The 21,879-nt window shown below is 38.5% G+C and overlaps 1 protein-coding gene across 2 annotated transcripts in view; it reads right to left on the bottom strand.

Moving 5' to 3' along the window:
* The window catches only part of LOC148952816 (uncharacterized), a 147,117-nt gene extending 126,976 nt beyond the window's left edge, over positions 1-20,141 (bottom strand). The window contains exon 1 of one of the 2 annotated variants that reach the window (XM_089087435.1): positions 19,988-20,141. Coding sequence is in view for 1 of the 2 variants with exons in the window: in XM_089087434.1 (XP_088943560.1) it covers positions 19,564-19,693 (130 nt within the window). In the remaining variant the exon portion in view is untranslated. Of the gene's footprint in view, positions 1-19,563; positions 19,750-19,987 lie in introns of those variants that run through there. The other variant, XM_089087434.1, reaches the window with a different exon arrangement.
* Between the last annotated feature and the right edge of the window lie 1,738 nt (positions 20,142-21,879).

Raw genomic sequence — 21,879 nt, 5'->3', positions numbered from 1 at the left:
CGCCACGGGCCCCAAAAGCGTCACAGGGATGTCCCATGGTCCAGATAAGCGTCATAGATATGTGCAAGGGCCTAGGAAAGGTCAACAGGATGTGCCAGGGGTCTGGTAAGGCCCCCAGGGGTGCGCCACGGGCCCCGAGAAGCGCCACGGTAAGCACCAAAAAAAAAAAAATATTGAACACTATGAAAATAAACGACCAAATTGTCGCCTTCTATTTCATATCTTAGATTATCTTCAGTTGTATTAACAAAATGTTATTAAGCAATAATAATCCAAATTTTAAAAACAGTAGGGATGATTTGAACACTGAAAATAAGCTATTTTTCATTTATAGATCGGACGAGCATTGGTCCCCTACTCTCCGTCCAGTGAAGAAGAGGAGGAAGGGGCAATGGACCTTCAGGACAATTCAGCCATCAGTGACTGGCACGCTATTATTAATTCCATTGATGTACATTTTAATATTGATGAGTTTTTTGATTATTTTTTAACTAATTTATATAATAGCACAGTTTAGCTGTTATAATTGAGCCCTACTACTTTGCAAATTTTAGACTATTTTACAGGGACCCCTCCACCCTCCGAGATCCTAGCGACTCCCCTACGAACAACTGAAGTGGAGCATGCACCAGATATTGTTGAACCACGTGGGGGAGGGGTAAATATACACGCGGGGGAGGGTGGTACAACTCTCCCAGACTTTCAGCCGTCCAACAGAATTTTGAATAATATAGTTGTTTTCACTGCAGCGTTTGGTGACCCTTTTAATACAATTTTGTGTGGTAATTTTGTCTGTGACCCTGTAGAGATTGTGAACAGCTATGTAGATAAAATTCGTGCACTTCTGGAGAATCAGATTCAGTTGTGGGGAGGTAGGGATTCAATTAATGTTTATATTGTTCTAAAGGTTTTTTATTTAAATGAGGGGAAAAGCGAAGTTTATTATCATTTTATACATTCCGCGATGCGTGTGGTTTATTCAAATTTGGAAAATTTTTAGGATGCTTTCACTGATTGGGTCGATCAAATTATAACGCATCTCGAGAACTATAACGAAAATGGAAGTGGCTCAGTAGTTTTATTTGTTGAAAATTTAAGCGTAAATATTTGTAAATTTAAGAAAGATTTTATTTTAAGAGGTGGGAGTGGGCAAAGGGCAGTAGAATTAAAATATAATCCAGATCTAGTGGGTTGTAAAGGTGTCCAGCGGATCTGTTTTGAAACAGGTCAAATGTGTTTCCGATATGCTTTCCTCATATCGGCATTCGAGCCTCTAGCTCGTGACGCTACAAAGACGAATTTAGACAATTGGGCTGTACATGGGAAGGAAGGTTCCAGTTTTCCAGTTGTAGATTTTTCTTGCTTAGAAGGAAAATACCCAGTAACGCTAAGATCCCTTGACATTTTTGAAAGGGCTAATGCTCACTTAAACATTGGCGTTACTGTGGTACAATACGAAACTGAATTTTAAGATGGGACTCGTTCTAAAAAGAAGGGGGTGGTTTTCCCCGTAAGGGGCCCCTCAGTTGGTTTGGTTAAACACTGAGTTTGGCTATTATACACCCCACCTAGTCAACCGAACACAATCGGTCATTTTAACCCTATCACTGACATTAGTAGAGTTCTGGGGGGTGGTAGGGATCTAGGGGTACGTTTCTACTGTCCAACATGCCTCTCACAATTCCGTAGTGATATGAAACTACGGGATCATATGAAGCATTGTAGCCGCCACGGCTACCAGACAGTGGAAACGGTTTCTGGGGATAGGGCAATTCTACGATTCAAAAATTTTCAAAACACCCTTCTTCAGTGCAACAAAATATCTTTAGACTGTGAAACTAAACTGGTGGAAATGAACGACCCACAATTTCCAAACCGAGTCAAAGAACATCAGGCCACTGCAGTGTCCTACGCCCACGCGCAAAGAGACAGTTCTAACACCATGCGGTTGTTAGAAATAGTTGAAACATTGGATGAGCGGGAGTGCATGGACAAGGCGCTGACTAAACTGATTGGCACGGCTAATGGTGCTATTTCTCGTTTGAGAAATACCCATTATCAATTGGTGCGGTCTGCAGCGGATCTTCTCGCTATTAAAAATAAAAACATATGGGGGGTTTGTAAGGGGGAGTTTACAGAGATGGGGCCTACCGCACCCCGGGGGGGCCGGGGGAACGTCAGAGATCAGGACCATGTAGGGCAGGCAATATCCTCGGGAGGGAGTAATTTTAGAGGAGTTGCGCATCAATCGTGTAATTTAAATGTTAGCCAGCAGTTTTTTATCCCTGTTTTTATTCATAATTCCAATGATGATTTAAAATTTATTTGACCGGCACTGCCACGTATGCACGGGGAGGGAGGGGGAGTAGATTGTCCATGGGTAAATAATTCATTTACCTATAACATTATTCCCAAATCAGCTGAGAAGTTGCTGCTTCTCGAACTGAAATGGCAGGCAGTGGATAATGGGCATACGTGTTGGAATAAAATCAGGTTTTTAGATTCCTTTAGTTTTTTCCCCAAGGCATTAATTCAATTGATTCAAGTGCCAAAAAGTGATAATTTTGATAGCTTTCCCTTGCTTAAACAGCACTTTCCAGACAGTGAAATGTATGACCTGTTGACCTGCAAAGGTATATACGCAAACGATTATTACTGTTCTGGCGCACGCTTAAGTGAGGAGAAACTACCTCCAATTGAAGCTTTTTACAAGTTACTGACCGACAGTGAATGCACTGCCGAGAAGTACCAGTTTGCCAAGAAGGTGTGGTCCAAGGGGTATTGTAAAAATGAGTGGGATTATTGTAGACTGTACTTGACCAGTGACGTTTTAACTTTGCTGGATATAGTCTGTAAGAATACAGTCCAGATCTATTCAGAGTTCGGACTAGATATCGGTTATTATTTTTCAACACCCCATTTAGTGATGGATTTAATTTTAAAAATTAGCAGGGAGGAAATAGGCCTAATCACGGATGTAGATCAGCACCTTTTTGTAGAGCGTTCAATGTGGGGGGGGTCTGTTTTTCATGGGGACCGTGTCTTGTCAACTGATCCGAGCGGACAAAGCACCACCGGTGCAAAGTCAAATGCAGTGTTCTTGGACATGAACTCATTGTACCCCTCGGCAATGTCCAACTACTCTTTACCGTGTGGGAACTATCAAGGGCTTGAGAATCCTTGTGAGGTCCCCGACATTACCACAGTCGAGGACAACGGGCCACACGGATGGTTCTTTGAAATTGATGGTCAAATTCCACTGGTGCTTCACGACTCAGTCAAAGATTTTGTTTTTCCCTGTATCACTCGATCTGTGAGCAAGGACTCTCTGAGCCCCTACAATCGTTCAGTGGTTGAGGATATGAGGATGCATTGGACCCCCTCTAAAGAGAAACTGATCGCTGATTTGGACCCTACGGAGACTATCTTTGTTCACCATGTGCTTTTGCATTGGATGGTGAACAATGGCTTCAAAATCACTAAAAAACATCGGGTCCTGCATTTCAATCAGCGACCTTACATGAAAACGATTATCGACACTTTTGTCGATAAACGCTCTAGGGCACATTCAAAGGTGGAGAAGAACATGTATAAGCTCATTCTAAATTCAGCGTTTGGCAAAATGTGTGAGAGCGTACGCAATAGATCTCACTGCGATGTCGTGACTGACCCTCTAGAGTGTGCACGAAGTATTGCCTACCCCACTTTGACATCATTCACGAGCAGAGAGGCCGGCATGGTTCTTCTACACAGGCGAAAGCGAAATGTAGTACTGAACAAGAATATCGCAGGCGGTAGTTCAGTACTGGAAATTTCAAAAAAGCTCATGTTGTCGTTCTTTTACAATGTGTGCAAGGTGCAATGGCCACGGGAGGGGGAGGTTCAAGTTTACTATGGTGATACAGATTCTTTGCTGCTAAATGTATCTGTGCCTGAAGATTTGTTTTGTTATGTGCAACCGTGTGTAAACATCATCTAGTAGAGGGATTTCACCAACTGTACCCCATACCTTAACCCCGAGTTTGTGAAACGGCAATCAAAAAACCACCTATTCCTTTTAGACTCATAGACGTGGTGTGAGTTAACCTCCCGGGGGGTGTTCCCGGGCCCCAAAGTATCGTGCGTTGAAACTAAGAGTGGGGAAGAAACACAGGCGAGTACAGGCGTGTCTACACACTTTTTAAAGAGCAGTTCTAACATGAGCGTGTACAGAGACTGTGTAGAAAGTATCCTAGAGCCGAGAGCACAAGTGCTTGCAATTTGCTCTCTACAGTATAGAAATTATACTGTGAGAGTGGAGAAGAATGCAATGTCGTGTATATCCGACAAGGTCTATGTGCTCGAGAATGGTGTGAGTGTCCAACCCCACGGACACTACCGTATTTCAGACCGAGTTGAATGCATAGACTATCGCAATCAACTTGGTCTGGATAAATTAACCTAACCTGACAATCTAACAACTAACCCACCTGTCACTACCTTCACTCAACCTGTTCATCTAAGCCAAGCACTAACTCAACCACACCAACCCTAACCCATCGCAGTTACGACAACTTTTGTTTTTCACCCCGCAGCTCCCCGGGGGGGGGGGGTCCCTTCCCGCGGCCGCCCAGGGGGGTGGGGGGGGGTCCCCCCCCCGGCCGGCCGGCCTTCGGCCCCCGCGGCCCTGGGGGGGGGGATCCCACACCTTTAAAATTCAACAAGTTCAACGGTGCTATCAATTTCCAAGTGTGTGTATTTTGTTGTATAGAAAGTGTTATTGTATAGAAAAGTGTTGTACTAAAAAAAGTGTTGTACAGAAAAGTGTTTAAGTTGCTGGACAAAAAGTGTTTTTTTATTGTATAGAAAAGTGTTTAAAGACAAAAAGTGTTGCTAATAGACAAAAAGTGTTTTATTATAAAGTGTTATCGTTGATGTTCATGTTGAACAAATAGAGTTTTCATGTTGACCATGAAATTTTGTCAACTGTTCTTGTGTTATTATTTTTATCGTTGTTCATGTTGACTGCAAATATTTGTTTTCATGCATTGTCGAAATAAATGCTGCCATGAAATATTGTTTTTGTTGTTCTTGAATAGATGGGGAAAATTATTGCTACTTATTCATTGAGTACATACGATTTAGCGTTAGTTATAGTTCGACTGTTGTCAGCAGCATGTATCAATTTAAAACGACATTCAGATCGTATCTATGTGGACCCTCACTGTCAGGGAAAACAACACTTTTAGCTCAAATAATTCAAAATTTCGATAAAATTTTTTTGGAAAATCATAAAAAAATCTACTATTTATATAGTAATTGGCAGGATTACTATTATAAAATAAAATCAATTGCAACAACCATACCAATACAAAACATAAGTGGACTTTATGTTTTCAATAGTATTGAACCGAACTCGTGGTTGATCATCGATGATTTGGCTGAATCCATTGAACAGTTCTCACAGGAAATGCTACAACTGTTCACCGTTCGCTCCCATCATGAACACAGTTCCATTACCCTAGTTCTACACACTCTGTTTCATCAGAGCAAATGTATGCGAACCCTTGCATTGAATTGCACCGTTTATAGTATCTATCGAGTTGTGCGGTATTAGCTCTAGCGCCAAAATCTACAAAATCCCAAATAACCTCGCGCCCCTAAAATTATTTTGTAAGCGGAAACTCACGCGCCAATCAATCCCTACGGGTACATTTTGTTTGATCTTAATAAGAGCACGCCCGAGGATCTACGTGTAGTCACCGACATTTTCAACAATGAAATTACAGTATATCTTCCGGTGAACAGTAGAAAAGACTAATAGTCGCCATTATGACACTGAAGAAACTACACGAACAACGGCATCTGTTTTCCGTTTTAAGCACTTCAAAACCGTTGCTTAGGAAGGCTATACTCAAACATGGGGTTGACAATGATTTCATTAATCTAATATTTGAACTTTGTTTAAATTTAACTGAGGGCAATGTTCAACTGCCAGATGGTTTTAGACAACATAAAAAGAAACAGCGTTCCACTGTCCGCGCTTGGTCTTTTAAAAAAAAGGTAAAAAAATTTAAAATAACACGACTCCTTCAAGAGGGCGGTAGCTTTTTCACACTTTTACTACCGATAATTGCAGGACTTGTAAACAGTTTTCTCTAGATGGCAAAACCCTATAAATTGACACCATTTGAACTTTTCCTCTCGCCCATCGAAGATTTTGAAGACAATCTAAGCAAATTCATTAACGATGAGAATATTGCCGACGACAAAAAACTGCTTTTACTTCAAGATGCATTGCGACGTGTGGAAAAACATAAACCTTATCGTGAGAGACCTGCCACCGTCGTCGATCCCCCTAAACAGGAAACATCTCAAGATTCTGCAGCAGCATCACAGGAGAAGGAATTGAATTCAATTGTATTGAAAATTGGAAACCTATTGCCACTCTCCTATCGAGAACAGAGTAAAAGAGTATTATCCTATCTCATGTTGGAAACTGGTGATGAGCATCAAGTTCAAGTCGAGAGCACAGGGAAACGAATTATAATTCAGGGGAAAAGTTATAATCTAGTTGATTTAATTTGTGATATGGTGTAGAATCTTAAAGGAATTTTATAATTTGAAGATCATCTATACAACTTTCTGTGTTTATCAAACTTCCACAGAAGTATTATTGTCAATAAAAAAATTATAAAGAAAATAAATGAAAATCCAACACCATAATTTAAAAAAGAAGAAGAAGAAGAAGATAATATCAGCGCCACTAATTTTACGACACATGTGGCTGCTAGTCAAAAGCGAGGACGAATTGATTCGCCCACCAGTGTGCAAAAAGGGAGTGGACATTATACTACGTGTTTACGTTCAAAATGGATGAAGTTTTGAAAGATGTTTATGAAAATATTGGCGAGGTGGGAAGTTTAAGTTCTCCCAAAACTCTTTCCAGAGCCACGGGTGTTCGACCTAAAAGTGTACAAGACTATCTACAAAATGAGCCAAGTTACACACTGCATCGGAATCATAGGCTTCGTGCCAATCAATATCGACAAACTAAAGCCTGTTACCCATTGGATATACTCCAAGCAGATCTCCTGACTCTAGACTCAGTTCAACAGCGTCACAAGACACCCTACAAGTATATTCTAGTGGCAATCAGTATCTTTAGTCGCTATGCATATGCAAGACCACTACGGTCAAAAAGAGGTGTTGAAGTTGCTCAGGCCATTGAAAGTATTCTAGAACAGGATTCATATAGAAAAATTCAATCGGATCGTGGCAGTGAATTTGTTAATCCTCATGTTGCAAAAGTACTAGAGAAATATAATACAACACTTTATCATAGTCACATCCATATAAAGGCTGAATCGGCCTAACTTTTGATAATACCGAGTCTTATTTTAATTTAAATATATTGAAAACTTAAAAATACGCCGAATGTTTTTCATTATTTTTATAAAATAATGTTTACTTATAATAAACGACCCCATCGATCTCTGTCCAACTCTATACCACCGGATGTTTACTACAATAAAAATACATTTGACGCTTTTCTAAAGCAATACTTCCAAGGTGAAAAAGAGAAAAAGAAGAAGAAATTCAATGTTGGGGATACTGTTCTAATTAATAGAACCACAAATGTTTTTTAATAGGGAAATTATTTATGGATCACCTAAATTTTTAAATTGTACAAAATCATAAACACTAAACACATAACTTATAGACTTAGAGACACCAAAGATGATGATATTCTCGGCGGTCTTTATGAATATGAACTTCAAAAAGTTAGTAACACTAGTGAAATTTATCAAATTGAAAAGATATTAAAGAGTCGTACACGCCACGGTAAGAAACAGTTGCTTGTTCGCTGGATAGGATACAACTCAGATTTTGATTCTTGGGTCAGTGCTGAAGATATTAACAATGCCAAATGATTTCTATGTGACTTTCATGTCCAATGTTTCTGATCCTCTCTACAATGATCTGAATAGAACAAGTGATTTTTGGACGAAACTCTCCCCCACCATCAATTTCGGTGGAAAGTATGAAGTGGCTCTTGTCGACGGTATTCTCAAAAATATCTAGGACATCCTGAGAAAGGATCGTAAATATGAAATAAAAATCAGACCCTATGATTGGCCGCCACCTCAAGGTGATCAAGAACAAGTTCAAAAAATAAATTTGTTGGATTATCAATACATTGAATTACAATATGAGGAGATCACTTGCCTTAATTATTTATGTAGTACTACCAATATAATAATTTGCGAAATTAAAAAAGGAGCTTTTGATTTCAACTTCTCAAAGGAAGAGAGTAATATCTACATTAGTTCACCCATTTCCAACAAAAAGACTATTCTCAACGATAACCTAAAGGATGTTCTTGGCTTTAAGCTCAATATAATCAATGGTAAAACTGCCGGAAACACTAATTTTATATTCGCTGACTACCTACCTGCCTTCTCCACGGACACCTGAATATTTTTCTATGATTCATTTGTGGAAACATCTCGGGATGGTAATTCAAACGTTCCCCTCCTACGAGTTCTTGAACGAAAAACCAATCAAGAACATATTCATCACTACAATATAAAGCATCTTCAGTATAGTCCCGTAAACACTTCCTATTTGGAACTCTGTCACTTAACACTAAGAACCGAATCGGGTGATCCAATAGCAATTTCAAAAGGTTTGGCTGTGATTACATGCCATTTTCGACCCATCGTTCAACAGCAAGATGTCTAATAAAAAAGTGGTAGTCACTTGTCCCGATATTGACTGCTATGTTAATACTCTTGGCCCAAGACAACAGGGCAATGGAATGGACTATTACACAGGACGCTCGTCAATGTCTGGCTATGGTCTTGGCAGCTGGTTTGCTAAGCTCTTTTGCTCTTCACTACCTCTGGCTAGAAAATATCTTGTACCAGCTGCGACAGATTTTGTATCCTCTACACTATACGATTGGGGCTCTGGCAAGGATTTTAAAAAAAAAAGTGCTTCGGAAAATCATAGGTCCAGTGAGCGAACCCTTGGCGAGAGATTAAAACAGAATTGTCTAGTCTTAAATAGGTCACGAAACAACGAATCACTCATCAGTAACCACTCAGGACGGAAACGTAAGACACCCCATTAGTCAAAGAAAGGAAGGAAAAAGCCGACACGTAGTGTAAACAGAAGTCACAGGAAGAAGAAAATTGTCAGATCGAAAATAGATGTCTTCTCCTAAGCTGTACTACCTACCGTATCAGGATTCCCAACCTTCGATCACCGCCTTATTGACTCTTTTAAAGTCTTAAAATTTTGAGATGAGTGTCAAGCATAGAGACTCTGAACAATTTTGTCCTCAACGATCCCTCTCCGACAATATCCACTTTCTAATTTATTCCAATGAAGACTACTTTATTGACATGTCTTCAACATTTATAGATTTGAAAATAAAAGTCCGGAAATCCGATAATTCAATGCCAATTCGGGCCGATGGAATATCCTATGAAAATTGTATATTACATAATTTATTTCGTCAAATCAGCGTCTACATCAATGGCACGCTGGTGAGCACAAGCAACAATCTCTCAAATTATACAAGCTATATGCAATTCATGCTGATGACACCAAAGTCATACAAGGAATTGAGAGGCGCCTCCAATGGATATGAATACATTACTAATACTGCTAGTACAGATGCACTTAAAAATGCTACAACTAGTGAATTACATCTAGTTGGAAAAATATATCATGAAATATTTAATATACCCCAATGGCTACCGCCCAATGTTAAAGTTGATATAAAACTGACGCTTGCACCCTTTAATTTCATTTTTAGAAAGGAAGTTGCTGGTAATCCCGATGCGAGTATCTCCCACACCTTGGAAATACATCATGTACGTACACAACAGGTTATGAGTTCTGTTGCTTTGGCCGTACAAAACCTGAGAACCAATGACAACAATATTAAACTACTTGTTCCTCATACAATCACCAATCAACGCCATATTGCAATGGGGTCACGCACCTTCACCGACTCATCCTTTATCAATGGCTAAATTCTATAAAAACTTGAGATGGCCTTTGTAAAAAGTGCCAGTGCAATTGGATCGTGGACTGAATGCCCACATAAATTCGAGATGTTTGGACTTTCGTCTCTTGCGTGTAAAGTAAATGGTATCCCACTCTACAAACTATCCTTTGATACATCCTATCGAACATTACACGAGTTGACCAAGCAAACCCTAGATCATGATTCACAAATATTTGAAAATGTTATACCCGAAGAAATGTTTGCTAAAACACATGGTATCATTGTATTGGATGTGTCGGGTACACAGGATATGAGTATAGTACGTACGGGGAGTATGTGTTTAGAGTGTACATTTGCCGACCCATTGGCTGAGAGTATTGTCCTAATCTCACTAAACCAATATGAAACCTATTGGGAAATCACTCCCGAAGGCAGTGTTCTACTAGACTTGGCGCCTTGAACACCATTCAAATAATCAATGTATTTAATATGGACCCATACATGTCCCAGTACAAATCCTATTGTCTACCCTCAGACTATCTTGGAAAAATTCAAAGCGCGAACAATACCTTGATTATTGTTAATAGCAGTCCGTCGACTGTGCTGACGGGTCATTAGCTGTGCATCTATCAAACAAAGAAGAATATCAAATTTTTTGATCCTCTTGGGCTACCCTATACATTCTACACACCTCACATCAGCAACTATATTGAGAGTAGTGGGAAAACTATTATTCAAAATCGGAAGAGGGTGCAGGATCTAACGACTAAAAGCTGCGGCTTCCATGCACTACTATGTTTTGTGTTCCGATATCGTGGCTATACTAACAAGCAGTTTCTCCACATTTATAGTGACAATCCCTTTCTGAACGACTTTCTAGTGGAAAATATCCTCTCAGACCTATATAGTATTGATTTTAGTGCCCTAAGAGTAAATTGCTTAAAAAAATTTTGTGAATTTGTTTATTAATAAAATGTATATATATACAAAAATGTCTTTAAATCTACACTTTTAGATTTCTCTTTCTTCGATGTATAGGTAACAGTCGTGAACCACTAATGCTGATAACTCATTTGGATTCGCTGTATATTGATCTAGATTGACTGCAAAGTCAGGGTCACATTTTCTACAGTACAATGTAACTTCACTCTTCTCATATCTCTTTGTATATTCAATGATACTATTTGCATTCATATTATGAAATTCAAGAGTTTCAATCTGTCTATTTTAAGCAATATCACAAACAGTGTTTTCAAATGGTGAATCACATTCGGTCACAGCCAAATAAAAATCACTTGGTTTATAGTCATAGCAGGTGGTGTCATCACAACGATGACATAGAAACCAGATTGTCTTGTTACTCCAACAGTTGAATCGTAGACCAGGTTCCTCTTCCCAGAATAATTTAAAACCGCGACGATACCAATCTCGTAGAAATAAACTGAAATCACGGTTGGGGTTCTTTCCAATCATAGCGGTGTAAGTATTCTCCCACTGATCACATTTATCATAGTGACAATTGGAGCACAGGTGTCCTCTAGGATGAGAGTCACACACCTCCTCAAGACATGAATTACATCCTTTAATTTGTACTGCATAGCCTCTATGTAATTTACAAGGATTACATAATTTACACTTTTCACTATAGTCATCAATAATGGTACAAGTCTCAGATTGATTCCAACTGCCAAGAGTGTACATGCACAATGGACATATATAGAACATTTTTCGGTTTCCGATGTCAACTCACTCACAGCTAAAACGAAACTGATCCTCTTCGTTCGATAAATTCAAAGTGTAGGAAAGGGGAGAGGAGTAGCTCTGTGACGTTACCTCCTTCGAATGATGGGGGAGCCATCTACAATGAATCCATTGGCAATATTTTCAAAGTATATTCACAATATGATTCTGCTTTGTTCCAATTAATATATCTATAAATTGAGCATATGCACTTGAATCACCTTTTAAAAGTTTCATACAATAGTCCAATAGTGGGGAATCGCTCCTCTTTATATTGTCATGTGCCCCCCGAGTTAATATCATGCATTGAAGAGATAACTCGAGACCATCGTCCTACAACATCAAATGATTGTCCAATGAAAACTAGATTCGATCCCCGTGTCTCTGTTTCCAAGTGAGTCATTTTTCAGTCATCTCACTCCGAATTTTGACTCTCTACTGTCAATGATTCGTTGTGATAAAAATGATACTGTTTCCAAATATCTAATCAATAGATTTAACAATCGATTACTCAATCAATTTCTCGGAAATTCACTTCCCCCTCGAGTCCTAGATCAATAACACTGTCCCCGTTAGAATTCAATGCGCAGGTGCAACATTCGCCCCGGAGTAATAACACATAGAAACAACAAATAAATCGATCTTGGAAAAAGAGGTCATTGACCCCATTAACCACGTGTTCTCCCTAGGGACTCTATGACCATATTGTTTCATAATTCCCCACGCTCGTGAATCAATAATTCCCCAATCGATTATGTAAATCAAGTTCACGGAAATCCACTTCCCCTTCGATTACGCAATCAATTTCTCGGAAATTCACTTCCCCCTCGAGTCCTAGATCAATAACATTGTCCCCGTTAGAATTCAATGCGCATGTGCAACCTTCGCCCCGGAGTTATTACACATAGAAACATCAAATAAATCGACCTTGGAAAAAGAGGTCATTGACCCCATTACGCAATCTTTCTCCCTAGGGACTCTATGACCATATTTGGTGTACTGATCGGAGATACGTTCTTTTGATAACCGAATTTTGTACTGATCGCGCTGGTACCCCCTCCTCTACTAAGGGGTGTTAGTTGCCTTCCAATCGCTTTCGACTATTAAAAACGGCACTATCCATTTCAATTTCCAATCAAATGAGCCCTTTTTAAAGTTTCTACGACAACACTTTCTATGCCCCCACCTTATATGCCCCCAGGGTATAACTTACAACCCTAGCCCTGAGGGCTACGGGGGGGCGTCATACTCAAAGACATAGGTTCCAGAATTTTCAAATCCTTTAAACAAAATAGCTATCTCAAAATTTTGATTGGATGTGTTTGGGAAATGTTGGGCACGAGAGGGGGGTTAGTTGCCCTTCAATCACTTTTGATTTTTAAAAAGGGACTAGCTCTTTCAATTTCCAATCGAATTAGCCTTTTTTGAAGTTTCTATGACAACGCTTTCTTTAAAAACCTTATATGCCCCCAGGACATAACTTACAACCCTTGCCCTGAGGTCTGTGGGGGAGTGTCCTCCTCCAAAAAATTATTTCTATCTCGAAATCAACTACGCTGAGCAAAATGGCTATCTCAAAATTTTGATTGGATGCGTTTGGGGAAATGATGGACGTGGAAGGGGTGTTAGTTGCCTTCCAATCACTTTCGACTATTAAAAAGGCCACTAGCCACTCCAATTTCCAATCGAATAAGCCCCTTTCCCAGTTTCTACGTCAACTCCTTCGATACGAAATGCCATGGTTTAAAGAAATAAAACATTGTGGCAACATCGTTCTTTACTTAGGCAGCGTGATTGCGCTGCCTATGATACAACTTAAACCAATTCAACGTTCTAGCGCTGCCTGTAATAAAAAGCCACAAGCCTTGAATGCATTATTTGTTTGACAAGAGCCGTGAACTTGGAAGGGGTGATCGTAAAAACTTCAGAGAGGGCTAATTAGACTGGAAACGGAAAGTTCTAATGCTCTATTTAAGAATCAAAAGTAACTGGAGTGCGACCACCCCTTTCCCTTGTCCTTTTTTGTTCCCATTCCCTGTAACCTCCAAAAACACTCGATAAAAATCTTGAGAAAGCTAATTTGTACAGAATGGTTGAAAGATTCAATAACAATGCCTCTGGGGGTGACTTGGCCCCCACAGGCCCTGGGGAAGGGTTGTAAATAATGAAAATTGACAGGATGTTGACAGGAGACTGAATTAAATTGAAAGACGCTAACATAAAACCACCTAAAACCCCCACAATCATTATCTAAAGCATCATAAGTAAACTATTGACGAGTTAATAATTCAAGTCCTGATCAAGTCTTGATTCAAGTCCTGATCAAGCGTGAAAGGCTTTCTAGCGAAAATTTATTAATTTATTTTCAAAATTTATTAATTGTTCACCCAGCAATCCTATTTTGCTACTGCTGTAATGAACTTTTTCAATTCCATTTATTTTCGTTGGGAGCAGGATAGGGGCTAAGTTCAAAGACAAATCCCGCCTATGTAGTTTAGAAGAATTGATGCTTTCTTAAATCCGTTGAATACACTTCTGCGGTTTAGAGGAAACACTAATAAATATATATATATTATAGCGAATATATTATAAGCAAATATATATTTTTTTTGCAATTCTTTAGTCTGTAATTACATAAGACTCTTAAGACTAATAAAATGTTTTGTGCAGATTCAAGTCCTGATCAAGCGTGAAGAATTTCTAGCAAAAAGTTATTAATTTATTTTCAAAATTTATTAATTGTAAATCCAGCAATCCCATTTTGCTACAGCTGTAATGAACTTTTTCATAAGGTAACATAAACGAGCCCGAGCCTACTTAGTACTACCTACGTTAGTAAAAAAAATCGCAAGATTATATAACTATAAGAAAGTATATAATTAGGTGGAGGGGGGGGGGTAAATCTATAGGTAGAATAAAGGGGAGCATACATTATATATACATTCATGTTTGATTATCACTTCCTTTTTTAATAGCGCCTTAAGCAAAAAGGTAAACAATTATGCTAATATGGACTTTGAAGAAGCAACATAAGACTTAGGACAAATAAAATGTTTTTCTTTAATGTATTTTCCTCGTGTATGAAATACAGACAAAAAGGAAAAGAATAAGGCCTTAAGTCATACTAATGTGGAATGTTTACGGCGAGGTTATATGAACCATAAAACTATAAATACTAAAAAATAATACTATTATGTGTAGTAATATTGAATACTATATACACAAAGAGAATATAACACAAAAATACTATAAAACTAAATCAATAGCCTTGATCAAGTATGCCTCGAGGGGTTAACAACTGGGCATTTTGAGGGACACCTGGAGGCATGAGGCACGGAGGCACACCGGAGGCATATTCCAAAGGGCGCAATATGTAAATATATACAGCTTGCCTGTTATTCAGTATCTGTCGAATATTTTAGCACCTTGAAAAGCAATCGTTTTAAACTTGGAAAAAATCATTTACGGGTTTATTTGGCAAGGAAAAGAACCCCCAAGACTGAAAACAACTGATATGTGCCTAAAGAAAAACGGAGGACTGCGAGTTGTTGATATCCATGCAAAAACTAGGTAACCCTACGATGGCACTGATGGTGTCACTTTTTCCTATTACACATGCAGCGTTGCCACCAGCTCAAAAATAAAATTCCAATTTTTCTTCAAAAAAAATCCCTAAATTTCAAAAGAATCCCGGAACACGGTTTTTAGGTTATACAACATAGGGCTGCGCGGTGATGACGTAAAAAGCAAGGTGCGAAATTCAAAGTACCGTGAAACGTGGTTTCTAGTTATAACTAACAACTGATTGTCAATATTCCTAGTATTATTTCGACGTGAAAACGTTCTCGTGGATTAGTAGGATCTACGACACATATTTTAGGCCAAAACAATTCGCCAAAGTTCCGAAAAAAACGTGTCTACGCATCCACGTTTCATCGTTATTTGAATTTCCCGCCCAAGAATTGACGTCACGCTTCACAGCCCTATTCAATATGGCTTGGCCAGCGGTAAAAGTTGCCTTTTATCACGTCTTCACACGTCCCTTTCCCTTTTATCATACCTGCTTTTCTGTTTAGTGGCTGTGCCAAGACTCACCCTTGGATCTCTTGTACTAAAAAAAAAGGAACCTGCTGCTTTGACACGAAAGAATCTGGAAGAAACACAGATCCCTTTTTCCCGAATGTACTTAGAATCCAACTTTCTTGGTATTAAACCCAGGCCTTTGGGTATTTGAAGAGAAAACTGAAAAGCAACAGTCAGAAAAACTGGTACTACCGAGTTATTAGTAAAAAGCGGTAAGTAAAGCAACCAACTAAAAAAAATAACTAGTTTCTCAGATATTTATTGGTACATTTCAGTAATCATCTCGATAATCACAGCTCAAATGACAACCCTAAGAAACTGGACAAATGAGTTTCAGTAAATCAAACTAAGCTTGATTTGCCCAAGCATAAACACTGAATCTTTTACTGCTAGGTCTTCTATACCGAGCTGTAAATTTTAAAGTTGTAAGACATAGCCTTTTAGAAAACAACTTTAAAATTTGATTTCATCTTAGTAAAAATTGAAGAACATGAATTTTAAGGAATTGAAGTAAAATGCCACCGGAAAAGCGTCTCCTAGAGGGGGGAAGGACACCCTTGAACGGGGGGAGTGATAGATATTTGGCAAGAAAAAGTTAAATGGTAGTGTGCCTTCATGTCCACTAATACATTGACTGGTATATAATAATTTTTTTTTTGAAGTTTAGGTGATATGATAATGTATAAAGTTGTAAGATTTGTATGTTTTTGTATTAATATATCACCGAGTGAAGAGGAGGAGGGGAGGAAAAATAAATAACAACTACCTCTGAAAAATGTTAAACAAAATTCCTTCTGTTGACACACAGAACATGGCGATGGTGGTGGTTATGGTCTTGAGGTCAGTTTTGGGTTTAGGTTCCATTTTTAACATGACGATTGCGATGCTGACGAGACATCAAAAAAGTGGAACCCTTTCTTCTGGATAAATTAATTCAGCTTTGTGAAGACGTCTGAGTCAAAGCCAAAGACAATGTTGGTGCCGATTTCCATAGAAACGGGTTCTGCTGAATGCATGATATACAGGCTGGAGTCACAGTGTAACCCTGGTCTACCAATGCGGCAGTTAATGTGAGATCAGAATTCAGCCAGAACCACTGGCACAGAATTCCTATGTCGTCAGAGAACGGCATCGCCATATTCTGCGTGTCAACAGAGTGGCATCTTCGCCCAGACAAGTAGCCAAACTGTATGACCCGCCCAACTAATGCTCTCTTTCCCCTGCCAACCGGTCTGTAAATACACCATTCACCGATACGCAATTCCGATTTCAAACCAACCTCTGCATTGGTTTGTGGCGACTCACGTAGTCCTACTCGTCGGCCCTGGACCATCACCCGTTTTAATCGGTCACTACTCAGCTTCTTAGAGCTTTCCCTCAGAAGCCACAACAGTTTCGATTTTTTTATTGGCACTACGGATCCATGAAAAGTCTTGACGGGAAAAATTCAGAACTATTGCTTATTTATCACTGACTCAGTAACCAGATTTTTCTCAAACGGGCACATCATACATTAGGAAACTACAGGAGAGTCTTCAAAGAAATTGAAACCGTCTAAACTTAATTCAGTGTCAGCCATGAAATCCTTTTCCTGCTTGTCGGACAAAGTATTTTCCTCTGAATCATCGTCTGCGTCACTGTCGTGAAGTACAGAAACACGAACATTCGGTACTTGGTGACCGAAAGCAGAAAGTACGTCGTTGGGTATCAAGGCTTTCATTATTCGCTGGCTTTCAATACGAGCTCTCCCTAGCTCGAGCTTGATTTCATCGTCCCCGGGCAAAGAAAGTCGGAACTGACAGACACAACACCAATGGATCTAACTCGCTTGGCCTTGGGCAAGGACAACTGTTCATTAGAATATTGAGCTTCAAAATCCGTTATACTTTCATATCGACGAATTCGATGTAGAAGTTGGAGGAACGAAAAGTTTATTACAGTACTGTAAGTGCTGGTTTGAGACCGCATCTTCCTAAAAAAATCTTCACACGGTTGGCTATTCATGTCGGAGAGTTTGAAAAGACGTTCGAGCCCAAGCCGTTTGAATCGACGAATGAGAAGCACTAGTGAATGCATATTTATCTCTAGGCAATGGTAAAGGTTTGTGGTAATAAAATTGTCGTTCAAAGCATAATGTCCACTTTTTAGGACCCAGGATCTCCAATATTGAACGCAGTAAACAACACGACCAAGTAAAGATAACCTCTCAAGAGGAGAAAGTTTGCCGTCGTAAAAAACGCGGCGTACGCTTTCGATAAGCCAAAGATAAAACTGTGATTCTTCGCTTCCAGGAACACGCTGTTTCAGGTGTGCCGGAGGCACGAAGGAAGGGACACCTGCGACGGTCAGTTATTAGCCCCTCGGTATGCCTGCTTCCAAAAAAGACAATAATAAGCCTGTTTTAGAAGATGCTTATTTTATCCTATAAAAATATTGGTACTTTTCAAGAATCCGGTACACACGCGAGAAGTAAAGTTTCGTTAATGCTAATGAAATAAAACAAAATAGGATGAAAATATAATAGTTCAGAAACAAATTTGGGATATATATTTGCACATTAGGTGGGGGGGGGGGGTGCTGGATAAAACATAGCATATATTAAATACGTCACCTAATCTAGGTACCTTTTTTTGCCCCTTGAACCCCAAAATACTAAAGTTTAAATATTTGTTACGGAGTGAGCATTACCTCGCTATGCAGCGAAAATCTGTTTTTCATTAAGTATCTTTGAGATTCCGATTCGGTCTTTATCGCGGTATACCAGATTCTTGATAGGTACCAAAATATTTTATGAAACAATTTATATTTTAACAGTAAATATATGTACCACAAATGCCTTTATTATGTATGTTACCATGTTTCAACACCTCCAGCTTTTTTTAATGGTGCTCACGAAAGTAAACCACCAGGCATACGGGGATAGCCTGCTAATCTGATTATATGTTTAAACTCAAACAATCGAGAACTAAAAATAGGTTTCAGGGTTCTGGAGCCTTTGTCATTGCGAAGAGTGATCAATCCGAAAAGAAGAGGCATAACTCCCAACTCCTCGACATCTTTGGATTTTAAACATTTTCCCAATAGTTTTTTTTTATACTTATCTCATATAGCCACCACGATCAAGAAGTGAAGTTAGGTTAATCCTAATGAAATATACCTTAGTATGATGAAAATACATACTTTAGAAACAAAATTATGGAAACTACAACAGAGAATTATGGAAATCAGGCCCCCAGAACGCATTATATTAAATGGTTTCTAACCTAACCAAAATACCAACTAAAATATATCTCTATGTAGTGTATCTCTCTCATGCTAAGCTAATTATCACCGAGTACATACTGAAATACACAAAAAAACCGGTTCTACTCAGACCAAGAAATTGAGTTTGGTGGCTATAAGAGATAAGTACCGTTTTTTCTATTTTTGTGCATTTTGCCTCTTTTATTTTTTACTGAAAATAAATTAAAATCCCTCACGGACATTCAGGTTATCTTTATGAAACACTCGAATAGTCCAATGTTACTGGATGGGGCACCATTTTATGTTTTTTGAAGTGGTTGGCATTAACTCCACAAAATATCTTTTTACAGACAAAACTGGTTATGAAAAAACACATTTTCCACAATAAGTTCAATTTTTCACGAGAAAAAGGGGGAGGGGGGGGGGTTTAAGCTCCTAAACATGATAGCTAATTTAATAATAACACGAAATGGTAGCATAATTATAAGAATACTGACCTACATTCCCGTTCCCATTGACATACGTTTTCGAAGGTCCGTCATTAAATTTGTCCCTTAGGCTGATAGCTTTTATCGAAAAGGTAAGTTCACAAAAAACCCAAAGAATGAACTTAAAAGAAGGCGACATAATTCACATAACAAAAGAAATTTTACAACTCATGCCCATGAAAAACTTTAATTTTGTCTAGCTATCACAGGCAATTCATTAAACTGGCGTTAATTTGAAACAAAACAGAATTCACCGCTAATAATAATTTCATTAGTGGGTAACTGTTTTTGAAGAGATGTCTTCGTGGGAAAAACTTAAGCAGTGTAACATATTTTTCCGTTGCAAATTAACAGATACAACTTTTAGGCGATTTTCCATGATACTCCAGATGACCAATTTATTGTTAAGCAGAATCAACTGCACTACACTTACCCTAAGTACAGATCAGTTGCCATTGTTCCATCAGATTATCGATTGCATCAATTTCATCACAGACAGCCAATGAAAATCATTATTTGTAGAATAGAATGGTTTTCATTGGCTGTCAGTGACGAAAATCAATTGTAATCGATTACAATAAGCTGTATCAAACTAAAGGCTAAGAATCTAGATGCTATGACAGAAACGAACTAAAAATACTGCATAGGTTACGTCAGGGTCGGACTTGCAGATAAAATCAGAGCAAGGCATGACTACAGCGCTGATTCGTGATTTGTTGAGTTAAACAATGTCCAAATTTTATGCATAAGAATTATGACTCACCATTCAATGCACAGATTTAAGACGGAACTGCGTTTTTCTTAGCAGGCAATATTTGGGAACAAATTGGTGTTGATAATAGCTATCATTCTTGAATCAAAATTTATTGTTCTTTAGAATTTTTTTAATGCGTTTTTTTTTATTTTCAATCACTGCGGCCTGAGCTTCACTCTCTGTGCTGCAGTTAATACTGCAACCACGATTATTAAACATTTTTTTTCGTAATTACTTTTTACTGTTTAGTTGAATCTTGAAAAATTCACTATATTTGAACCCGCTCCAATTAGTAAATTTATTTTCACTTAATTGATCTTTTGAAAACCTGGTTTAAAATTTAAGTTACTATGGGTCGTCCTCAAGTCTCTCCAATGATATCAATTTCAGTGTTGTGTGTTTTGTTTCCTAGCCCGCTCAACTCGGGAAAAGGAACCAAAAAAGGTTTATTTTGGTGGCATTTAAAAAATTCAAGTAAAATTAAAGGAGCGAAATTGAAAACTTCAAACTAACAGAAATAATATCGTATACAAAGGGGGATATACCCTCATCAACCCCCCACTGTTTACGCTAAAGATTTGTAGTACTATGGTAAAATCATGAATGCCGGAAATTGTACTGTTGAAAGGAAATACAAATGAGTGAGCAGGGACGGATCGAGGAAGTGATTCTTTGGGTACATGCCCCAGAAAATATATATATATATATTCTTCCTGATGAAGATAGGTCAGAGGTTAATTCCATAATTTTATGATACGCATTCAATTCCCAGAGCCATTTTTCATGGAAAGGCCCCTCGCCATAAGATAACCCATTGCCCAATACCCTAATAGATAACTTGCAACTACGCGACACCCTATAGCTGTTAGTCTAAATGGATGGCCTATCATAAGAGTTCGTTTTTACGGACTGGCTTTATCTTCAAAAATAAGCGGTATATTGTATCTCAGTATGACCTCTGAGGCTGGGAGGCCGTACCCCTTCAATAGATTAAAGAATTTCCGATTGATTATATTTGGGCTCTTTTCAGGAAAAAAACTGTTTAACGGGCAAAATGGTGAAGTGTGGTAATTTCCTTTGGCATGATCTCTTTTGTTGCTTAAAAAGGGCAGTAGATATTTAAGTGCTCATTCGAACGAAACCTCTTTCAATAATCTAGCACTACAGACTATGAGTGGTTACATGCGTGGCAATCCTTTCTCTGGAGAAGCAAGCAAATTTTCTTCTTTTCCATAATCACTTTAGGGTTCTATTATATGTTGAATTGAATTGCATAATTTCCATTAAGACCGCGTCATTTCCATTAAGACATTTTCCTTATTTAAAACCAGCATGAAGAATATATTTTGTCGCTCTTAAATCGTAATTTACTACTGCCAACTGTTCGATTTAAGGCTCTTTTGAATATGAGGGAGGCTACTATTCCCTATTTTTATCCCTTTTTTTCGCATAGCAAAGCTTCAAGAAACAAAATCTTCCTGAAAAAGTATACTCCTTCAAATATTTACTAGGAGATGGAAGGAGTCTAAAATATAGAGAATTGACTATAAGGTTATCATTTTCCACGGTTT

This window comes from Artemia sp. Qi Xiang Cuo, chromosome 4 (assembly GCF_049724085.1).
Source record: "Artemia sp. Qi Xiang Cuo chromosome 4, ASM4972408v1, whole genome shotgun sequence".
NCBI classification, from domain to species: domain Eukaryota; kingdom Metazoa; phylum Arthropoda; class Branchiopoda; order Anostraca; family Artemiidae; genus Artemia; species Artemia sp. Qi Xiang Cuo.
Note: the sequence above shows the minus strand (reverse complement) of the source record. Positions and strands in the feature narration are given on the sequence as shown.